Source organism: Perognathus longimembris, chromosome 1, assembly GCF_023159225.1.
Source record: "Perognathus longimembris pacificus isolate PPM17 chromosome 1, ASM2315922v1, whole genome shotgun sequence".
Lineage (NCBI taxonomy): Eukaryota > Metazoa > Chordata > Mammalia > Rodentia > Heteromyidae > Perognathus > Perognathus longimembris.
In genome coordinates this window covers 71,830,172-71,840,468 of record NC_063161.1, presented here as the reverse complement: position 1 = coordinate 71,840,468, position 10,297 = coordinate 71,830,172, and the positions used below count along the sequence as shown (strand labels likewise).

Here is a 10,297-nt window from a genome sequence, read left to right as displayed (position 1 = left end):
TCATCAACATGGCTGCAACTGTGGTTTATTTCAAATATGCAAAGCGGCATGCGCAAGCGCAAATCTAACTAAGGTTCTTGCCAGGGCCCTGAGCTGCAGTCACACGAGGGCAGCGGTGACCAGTTGTGACAGTCTGGGGCTCCTCAGGGCAGTCTGGGGTCCGAGGAGGAGCCCGGAGCCAGGAGGATTGGGGGAAGGAGGGGCATTTCCTCAATTAAAGCCCAGAATACCTCACCAAAAAAGCAAGCAGAAATCACGTATGGGTGGGGTGGGGGGTGGGTGTGGGCTGTGGGGAGGGGACTGTCCAGCCCTCCAGGGTTCCCTGTTCAGTGGTGGTTCAATGTAACCTGTGTCCTGGTTACAAAAACAGGCCTGGAGGGAAGGGTCCTTGGCTTGTTTTAGAGTGTTCAGGAGGTCTGGGGGTGGGCCTTCGCCAGAGCCCAGGTGCATTCAGGCCTGAGACTCAGACCCCTAGCCACAGCATCCATGCATGCTGAGTGCTAGGGTCACCGCTGACCTCTGCCACCAGGGCTGGAGGTCAGCCTGGGGTTGCCTCATGAGAACCCCCCTTGTCTGGGCTCTGGGGGGGCTGATGTTTCAAGAGGGCACTGCTGGGCCGAGGACAAGGGCAGTCCCCTCGGGGGTGGGCGTCTCTGGGGAAAGCTAAGTAATTAGAAGCAGCTAAGCAAGCAGGGGTAGGGAAGGCAGCCATTGCTGTCCGGAGGCCCCGGGGTCACTGCCACAAATCACCGGCCGCCCCCTTGTCACTCTCGTGGAACTTGTGCAGGTGGTCGGCGAACCTGGGAACATGAGCGAGTGTGAAAGAGGTGTGTGAGTGAGGGTCAGGTAACCTCGACACGCATACGCAGGGCTGGGGAGCCAGGAGGGGGCCGTGGTGGAGAAGACAACAGGGGAGCCGCTGGAGCCGGGTTTGGGGGTGCTTACTTCTTGGCGCAGGTGGCCGCGCAGTCTCTCTCAACACTCTCGCTCCAGGCCAGCTTGTAGAGCACCTGGCCGGGGAGGGAGGGGGCCCACTGTGAGTGTTGCCGCCCAGGGACCCTGGGCTTGGCTCTGGGGACAGAAGGGCTTGTGTCCCCAGGGCCCAGGTGAGGTGGGGCTTAGAGACAGTTTTAACCTCCCAGGCACTGTGGACAGAGCTAGCAGGAGCCAGAGCAGCTGGGCCCTGGTGCAGAGCTGGAACCCAGCTAGCTCTGGAGGGACACCCATTCTGTAGGCTGCTGGAGCCTCCCATGCCTGCAGCCCACCTCTCTCTCTCCCACCACCCAGAAGGTATGGAGGCCTCACCAGGCCTCAGTGTTGGTCCCTAGATTCATCCAGTCCCCAGTGCACCTGGGTGTCTTTTCTCTGTGCTGTCGCCTGGGGGACGAGGTGGACCCAACCCCTCCCGGCCTAGGCATCCACCTCAACCTTTCCTCCCACCAAGGTCCCTTGGGAGGGGTCACCCAGTCCCTTTCTCCAGAGTGGCCTGGCTATGACCCAGGCAGAGGCCCTGGAAGAGGAAGGGAAAAGTAGGGGCTGGGCTCCCTGCTGCCCCCAAGGCCCCCCTGCGTGTGGTGGTTTGGAGATGTCCCAGTCCCCAGTGGCTGTCTGCACCCTCACCAGGAAGACGAGGCAGTGCAGGAACAGAGTGTAGAAGAAGCCAATGGTGCGTGCCATCTTGTTGGAGAGAACCAGCCGTCCCTGGGGAGCAAGCAGGGGGGTGGGTGGGGCAAGGCTGCCCAGCCCCCAAGGGAGGGGCGGCAGGGAGAAGGATGGGCCAGGCACCCAGTTACAGGATTTCTGGGCAATGGTGCCCCCTGCAGTCCAGCTCCAGGCTCTACACCTGGATGCCCTATGGTTCTATCAGAGGCTGGCTGGATCCTGTATTTGGCCTTGTGGGGGCTATGGGGAAGGCTAGGGCTCTTTTTTTTTTTTTTTTTTTTTTTTGCTAGTCCTGGGGCTTGGACTCAGGGCCTGAGCACTGTCCCTGGCTTCTTTTTGCTCAAGGCTAGCACTCTACCACTTGAGCCATAGCACCACTTCCAGCTTTTTCTGTATATGTGGTGCTGAGGAATCGAACCCAGGGCTTCATGCATGCAAGGTGAGGACTTTACCACTAAGCCACCTTCCCAGTCCGAGGCTAGGGCTCTTGAGCCACCCCCCCCCAGGCACTTTTGTTTGCATGTTCTTTTTGAGACAGTTTGGGCTGATTCTGCAGTCTCTGCTTCCTGAGGATCTGGGATTACAAGCATGCATGGCCATGCCTGGTCTGCTCACAGCAGGGTCTGAACAGTCTTTGGGGTGTCTCCAGAATGGGAAGGGACAAGGTACCCAGAGACAGAGGCTCAGGCTGGCCCCGGGGCGCAGGGCTGGCACTCACCATGCCGAGGGTGGCCTTGTCCCAAGGGCTCAGGCTTAAGTACTTCCTCTGCCGCTCCTGAAGGGGGGATGATGGAGGCCTGAGAGGGCCTGGGATACAGAGTGGCTCCCACCTCACCCACAGAGCCTGGGGGCACAGGGCCGCCCTCTCTGGGTGAGCCCCTCTGGGGGAAAGTTGTGCATGGACAGGGTGGGGCTCCCCAGGGGGGAGGGGAGTGGGCCTCCACGTTACTGTAGCCCCTCCACAGAGCCACATGGAGGCCGCTTGCAAGGCAGGGCCAGAGGGAGGCTAGGGACTGGAGGCTGGGCAGGCTCACAAACCCGCTTGCTGAAGGAGGAGAAGGGGTCCAGGCGCTCCTCGTACTGGGACGAGTACCGCAGCTCTGTGTCGTCGCTTCCAGCACCCTGCATGGCCAAGGACAGACTCGTCAGTCATATGATGCGTGGCGGGGGGGGGGGGGCGGCTGACACAATCTCAGCCCTGCCTCAGTTTCCTTATCCAGGAGGGACCTCTGGGAGTAGGTGCTAGAGTGTCAGCACCTGCCACACACATACCCTGGCCCGTGACACCCACAGACACCTAAGGAAAAGTGCTGGCTGGTGCTCAAGAGGTGATGATCAGGAGGACAGAGCAGTGAGACTCCTCAACTCAACAAGCCTGGTGTGGTAGTTCACACCTGTAAAACCAGCCATGCAGGAGGTAGAGGTAGGAAGATCACAGCGTAAGGCTGACATTAGGCAAAGACAAGAGACCCTATCTGTGTGTGTGTGGGGGGGGGGGGGAAACAACAACAACAAAAACCAAGCTGTGCACTGGTGGCTCACACCTGCTATCCTAGCTACTCAGGAGGCTGAGATCTGAGGATTGTGATTCAAAGCCAGCCCTGGCAGGAAAGTCTCTGAGACTCTTATTTCCAAGTAGCCACCAGAAAACTGGAAATAATGCTGTGGCCCAAAGTGGTACAGAGTTAGCCTTGAGTGAAAGAGCTTAGGGACAGCACCCAAGCCCTGAGTTCAAGCTCCACAAAGCACACAAACACACACACACACACACACACACACACACACACACAAATTTGATGGGGCTGGGAATGTGGCTTAGCAGTAGAATATTTGCCTAGCATGCATGATGCCCTGGGTTCGATACCTCAGTACCACATATATAGAAAAAGGCAGAAGTGGCGCTGTGGCTCCAGTAGTAGAGTGCTAGCCTTGAGCAAAAGAAGCTCGGGGTCAGTGCCAGGGCCCCGAGTTCAAGCCCCATGACTGGCCAAAAAAAAAAAAAAAAAAAAAAGGCTGGAAGGGACAGGACGGTTGGGGTGGCATTTCCATGCAGTCAAGTTTGTTGTTTGTTTTGCTGAAGAAAGAAATGGAAATGGTACTGAATTGGGTTCAAGTCCTCCCCGAGCAGTCCCTGGAGCTGGATGTGCCCCAGGGCCCGGCTTGGAGGGTTTGAAGTGGGTTCTTGGGGAGCGTGGGGCCAGGCCAGGCCAGGCCAGGCCAGGCCCCACACCGCACACCCCCCCCCCCCCCCCCCCCCGCCAGCAGTGCTGGCTGGCAGGGTCCTGGCGCCCTCTGGTGGCCCTAGGGCAGCTCAGCTTGGACAGGTGGAGATGGGGTGCTGGTCCCCATGGTTTGGCCACAGGGTTCCCACCCCGAGTGTCAGCTCTTTTACTCACTGCCCATGGGACCTTCAGCCAGTGGCCACATACTGGGCTGGCTTCTGTGCCCTGCTCTGATTGGCTTTGGAGGGAGTGCTTGATCCCATTCTGCTTTTTGAGTTGTTGGGATTTGTTTTGTTTTGGTGCTGACCCTCGGGCTTGAACTCAGGGCCTGGGTGCTGTCCTTGAGTTTTATTTGCACGAGGATGCTGCTCTACCACTTGAGTCACAGCTCCACTTCTGATATTTTGCTGATTAACTAGAAAATAAGAGTTTCTCGGGGGCTGGGAATATGGCCTAGTGGCAAGAGTGCTTGCCTCCTACACATGAAGCTCTCGGTTCAATTCCCCAGCACCACATATATGGAAAACGGCCAGAAGGGGCGCTGTGGCTCAGGTGGCAGAGTGCTAGCCTTGAGCGGGAAGAAGCCAGGGACAGTGCTCAGGCCCTGAGTCCAAGGCCCAGGACTGGCCAAAAATAAAAACAAAAAAAACCAACAACAAAAAAAAGAGTTTCTTGGACATTCCTGCTCTAGCCTGCTTTGGAATGTGTTCCTAAAATCAGCCTCCTGAGTAGCTCAGATTATAGGTGTCAGCCACTGGCACCTAGATTTTTTATTTATTTTTTTTTTATTTTACAGTACTGGGATTTGAACTCAGGGTCTTGCCCTTGCTGAGAAGGTGCTCTGAGCCACCTCAGCCCTTATTGCTCAGGGTTAACCTTGGTCTGAGATCATCCTACCTCGCCTCCTGAGTGTCTAGAACTATGTGACCCCCCTCCCCCAGCTGTTTGGTTTTTACTTTGGTGGTACATGGCTTTGAACTCAGGGCCCTGCTCTACTTCTGAGCCATGCTTCCAGCTTGTCTTTTAGTTCTCAAAACTTCTTCCTGCCTGAGTGTGTGAGATCACGATCTCTCTGATGTTTTTTGCCCTCCACCACAGCTGCAGTAAAGGCACATAGCACCATACCCTGCTTCCTCTGTTGAGATGGGGGTTTGCGGACCTCTCTTCCAGGGTTGTCCTGATTTTCCCATCTCAGCCTCACACGTGGCTAGGGAGACAAGATGCCACCATGGCCAGCCACTGGCTGAGCAGGGGTCTCTCATGTTTGCCTGTGCTGGCCTCAAACCTTGATCCTTCCCCTTGATAGCTTCCCACTAGCTAGGATTACAGGCATGAGCCACGGGTGCCCCACTCCCCCACAAATATGTTTTTTTTTTAAATTTTATTGACAAGGTGTTGTGCAAAGGGGGTACAGTTACATAATAAGGTAGTGAATACATTTCTTGTGATATCTTACACCCTCATCTTTCTTTCTCTTCCCTAGCCAACTATGTTTAAAACACAGGTTCTCCGAGGCCTGCCCTGTCCTGCACATTCAGTACCTCTGGGGTTAAATTCTCGGTTCTTGGGGTTGTCTGGTGGGCTACCCGCCCCCCTTTCTCAAAGGCAGTGCTTGGCTTGCAGGCCTTCAGCCTATCTCCCCTGACTCTTGTACCTGGGAGCTCTGGGAATGAGCTCCTTCAGGATCCCACTGGGGTTTCTCCTGAGCTTAAGGAGTGGGGAGACTGGGTGGAATCTGAGGCCCTGTTTCCTGTGGCTCCCCACTCACCCGGCCAGGATAGCTCTGCAGGAACTTGATCTTCTCGAAGAGCTTGACATTGTCAGCACGCAGGCTGTCCAGCTCGCTCTGCAGGGCATGGATGGTGTGCTGGGCCAGGCGGCTCTCCTGGGGAGGGGGTGCATGTTGGCTGGGCACTGATCCTCCTCTGTGCCAACCTCATCCTGACCTGCTCAAGGCCTCCTCCACGCTGCCCCCTCGAGGAGGCCCCTTCCTATGCCCTCCCGAGCACCCCTGCAGGCACAGGTCACACTTGGAGTAGAGTCTGTGTATTTGCTTTTGCTATTTGTCATTTTCCAAATGTCATGTGCTGAACACTGTGCTCCAAGCTGTGATGCTAGGTAGAAACTTGGGCGAAGTGATCTGAGCAGGAGGCGTGGCCTGAGCAGGGGTGGGACCTGAGAGGAAGGCATGGCCTGCACCAGAGGCCGGGTCTGAGCGGTAGTCTGGGCCTTGTTGGTTTTTTTTGGGTCAGTCCTGGGGCTTGGACTCAGGGCCTGAGCACTGTCCCTGGCTTCTTTTTTTTTGCTCAAGGCTAGCCCTCTGCCACTTGAGCCACAGGGCCACTTCTGGCTTTTAAGTGGTTAACTGAAGATAAGAGTCTCACAGACTTTCCTGCCGGCCTGCCTTTGAACCCCCATCCTCAGATCTCAGCCTCCTGAGTAGCTGGGATTACAGGCATGAGCACCGGTGCCCAGCAGCCAGCAGATTCTTTGGACTCTTTGCTGTTGACCCCATGGGGTCTCTGGATGTCACCCGGGGTCCACTCCCTCCTGCCCCAAGTTCAGGCATTTCTTCCTGGACCACTGGGTGTCTGCTGACCGTCTCTCCCCGCAGCCTCTGTCCTGGACTGGCTGTGTGGTGGACCCATCTTCCCCTCCTGTGTCGTGACATCATTACCCTGCTTCAAACCTGGGTGCAGGGCCCAGCCTGGCACATGCCTGTCTGTGTCTTGTGCCTTCCTCTCGCCATTTTGGATGGAGGATCTGCCTTTAGCACCCCACTTTTTTCTCAAGACTCCCCCAGGAAGCCCTCCCTAGCGGCAAGGAGCAAGCCTAATCCCGAGGCCATGGAGGGCAGGGGTTCAGACTCACGGCCTCCAGCTCCTGGTTCCGGGTGCGGAAGCGCTCCCTCTGGCTGGAGATGATGGACAGCAGGGAGTCCACGTGGCCCTCGGGGAGGGCGCTGGCTGCTGATGGGGCTCCTAGGAGGGGGCAGAGGGTGGCTTGGGTGGTGGCCCAGCCTCTGGGGAGCTCAGGCCTAGCTGCTGCTGCCCATGGCCCCCTGGGACGGGAGGCTGGGTGGGAGCAGGCATGGGGGATCCTGTTCTCTGTGTCCTTTGATGGAGCCCCAGGCCCCAGGGTGGTCTGTGCCCCCAAACTTGGAGGTAACACCGTGTCTGTCAGTGGGTGTGTGGGAGCTGGGGATCCCCTCCTCCAGTGTATTTGGCTCAGCAGCCACTGGAAAGCCAGTCCCCATGTGTAGAGGCCACAGGGTCAGGAGGCCCTGCTGGCCTGAAGGCTGCACTGCCGAGTGAGGGCCTCATCCTTGTTTTGGGGAGTGCAGCACTCTTTGGGGGTCTGGGCTGTCGGCCTGAACACTCCCCCGCCCCCCATGAGTATGGCAGCCTCGCCTCACCATAGAACAGGGTAGTCTCCTTAATGGGCTCCAGAATCTTCCCCAGGCCTTGCTCAGCAGCTCCCTGTGGGTAAGAGGAAAGGATGGGGGTGCACCTCCACATGGTGGCAGGGCCCGTGGCTCATGCCTGTAACCCCAGCTGAGGATCAAAGGAGAGCTGGGTAATGGGGCCCCAGGGTCTCGGCAGTGGGGATCCTGTCCTTGCCTCTGCCCAGGGCTCTCAGGGCAGAGGATCAAAGCCAGCCCCGAGGCACTGGGGTCTGTGAAGGGTGCAGGGACAGGGGTGTGGGCAGCTGGGGGGTGGGGCCCTCCTGGCACGGGGCTCACCTCGGCGTCGGGCCGCTGGATGGACTGCAGGGTGCTGAGGTCTTGCTCCAGGCGGGCGATCAGCTCCCTCTGCCCGGCGGCTGTGGCCATGGCCTCCGTGGCGTGGGCCTGCAGCTCTGCACAGCGCCCTGCAGCCAAAGGGAGAGGCAGCCATCAGAGGGGCCTGGGGGAACAGGGCTCGGGGTAGGAGCTCTAGGGGACACAGAGCCCCTGGGGGGCCATGTGCCAGGTGGGGGGTAGGGGATGCAGGGGTCCCTGGGGGACACAAGCTGGGTGGGAGGACATGGGGGGACACAGGGGCCCCATGGGATGTGACACTGGGGGATGCAGGCCTCCCCACCCCCCCAGCTCTGCCAGGGCCTTCTGGGTGATCGAGGGCGGCCCAGCTTCCATTCCGATGCCCCCTTGCCTCTGCCAGGCAGGACAAGGAACCCCAGCTTGATTTATTTTCCTGTCCCCTTTTCTTTTTGGCAGCACTGGAGTTTGAGCTCAGGGCCTCATGCTTGCCTGGAGCTACCACGTGAGCCTCGCCTCCAGGCCTAGCTCTGTCTTTCAGATGGAGTCTCACATTAACTGTGCCCAGCACTGCCCTCAGACCACGATCCTCCTCTCTGCTTCCCAAGCAGTGGGAATGGCAGGCGAGCGCCGCCAGGCCTGTGAGTGTCAGCTTTCTACCAGGACGAATGCCATGGGGTGAGATTGAGGGGGCTGGGAGGCCCCACCTCTGGAGCTGTTGCATCACCTGCACGGCACCCCTGCCTCAGGCTCCAGCACCAGTGGGGGTGAGGTGGGGACTCCCCAAGTCTCCCAGGTCTCCCTGCCTGGCACCCAGAGGTCATCTTTGAAAGTAAGAAAATTCAAGCTAATTCTGGTGGGAGATCTCTTGCCCTGTGTGGGGTCAAGAGCGTGGAAGTTCCCCAGCTAGTGCCCCTCGGGTGCCTCTGGTGGGTCCAGGAGCCCCTGCTCCTTGCTGTGCCCAGTTCCCCATGCTGTGTGGCTCTGGGCTGCAGATCACCCCCTCTGGGCTTCATTTGTTTAAAAACCTGACTCAGGGCTGGGGATATAGCCTAGTGGCAAGAGTGCCTGCCTCGGATACACGAGGCCCTAGGTTCGATTCCCCAGCACCACATATACAGAAAACGGCCAGAAGCGGCGCTGTGGCTCAAGTGGCAGAGTGCTAGCCTTGAGCAAAAAGAAGCCAGGGACAGTGCTCAGGCCCTGAGTCCAAGGCCCAGGACTGGCCAAAAAAAAAAAAAAAAAAAAAAAAAAAAAAAAAAAAAAAACCTGACTCAACCATCCTCTGGGGTGGGCGGTGCAGCCACCAGGGGGCACCGCGGCCTTAGAGACGCACAGAGGCCGCTACCATGAGGGAGAGGATGCCCCCTGCCCGGCCTGCCCAGCTGCAGGGACAGGCCAGCCTCGCCCTGGACCCACGGAGAATGAGAACCTTGGGCCTCACTGCCTGGGGGCCCCAGACCTCCCACGCCAGTCTCCTCAGTCTTCCTCAGACATTTAGGGAGCCACTCCACTGAACCCCACTAGTTGGCCGTGATGGGGCTGGGGTCTCAGGGCAGGACAGGGTGAGGGTGTGGCCCTGGTGACCCTGATGATGAGAGGCCTACCAGAGTCCAGAGCCATGGCCAGCTCCAGGGGCCGGAGGGGGGGCCTAGGCTGGGGGGGGGGTGTGCTCAGCTTCAGGCGCTCTGTGTCCAGGGAGGGTGCTGGCCCTGACCCTGCCTGGGCTCCCTAGACGGGTGCAGGCTGGGGGAGACAGCCCAGATCCCCTGGATGATAGGCCTGCTGCCTGGCCCAATGCCCCCTTGCCCTCAGAGGCAAACATCTGCAGCTGGAGCCCTAGAGGGGGCTGAGGGGAGCGCTGTGCCCACCCCCAGCACCAGCTAACACCCCCCCCCCCCGCCCCAGGGCTGGACTCCTGTGGCCGCCTGGCACTGGGGAGGGGAGAAGGGCTTCTGGGTGGCCTTTCTAGATGACGAGGTAGCAGGGGGCAGGAGGACCCTTGGCTACAGGCCACGTCTTCCGCAGGAGGGAGGGATACCCATGCCCACAACTTGGGGCAACATCTCTGGATGGCCATGTGGTGTCCAGGGATGGTCCTGGGGTGGAATGTTCTAGAACATTCTAGAAGGTTCTTGACTTCTGGCCCTGAGCATGTTGTATGGCATGGGGAGCCTGGCCTGGGTGAGGCAGCAGATTTGGATGAGAGATTCCACCAGGGTAGGAAACCCAGTGGAGAGGCCTGTGCTCCACCCTGGAACCCCGAGATGGGGAAGGAGTGGGCAGCAGCTTGGCTTGGCACTGGCCTTTGAGGTGCTGGTGGACAGTGGGGGGGAGGGGAGGGAGGGGGGAGAGGAGACCTGGGGGAAGGGGTCAAGAACAGGCAGCAAGACACTTGGGAGACATCAGGTGGGCCCCTACACCAAGTAAATAAAGGCTGAACTGACTACTCGGGAGGCTGAGATTAGGAGGACTGAGGTTGGAGGCCAGCCTGGGGGGGAAGTCAGTGAGACTCCATCTCAGCTAATGAGCTGGGTGTCGTGGTTCCCACCTATCAGCTAACTCAGGAGGCAGAGATAGGAGGATCATGGCCTACAGCCAGCCTGAAGAACAATGAAGGTCCAGAGAGCTGGGGTGGGAGGGGCTCAGATGGCCA

The 10,297-nt window shown here is 58.8% G+C and overlaps 1 protein-coding gene across 2 annotated transcripts in view; it reads right to left on the bottom strand.

The window, feature by feature from the left end:
• The window catches only part of Cux1 (cut like homeobox 1), a 248,132-nt gene continuing 237,835 nt past the window's right edge, over positions 1–10,297 (bottom strand). For both annotated transcript variants that reach the window (XM_048368758.1, XM_048368749.1), the window contains exons 15-23: positions 7,627–7,754; positions 7,300–7,363; positions 6,756–6,865; positions 5,653–5,769; positions 2,701–2,784; positions 2,381–2,437; positions 1,621–1,701; positions 946–1,010; positions 1–800 (exon numbers count right to left, since the gene is read on the bottom strand). In XM_048368758.1, coding sequence (XP_048224715.1) covers positions 734–800; positions 946–1,010; positions 1,621–1,701; positions 2,381–2,437; positions 2,701–2,784; positions 5,653–5,769; positions 6,756–6,865; positions 7,300–7,363; positions 7,627–7,754 — 773 coding nt within the window. In that variant the 3' untranslated portion in view covers positions 1–733. The remainder of the gene's footprint in view (positions 801–945; positions 1,011–1,620; positions 1,702–2,380; positions 2,438–2,700; positions 2,785–5,652; positions 5,770–6,755; positions 6,866–7,299; positions 7,364–7,626; positions 7,755–10,297) is intronic.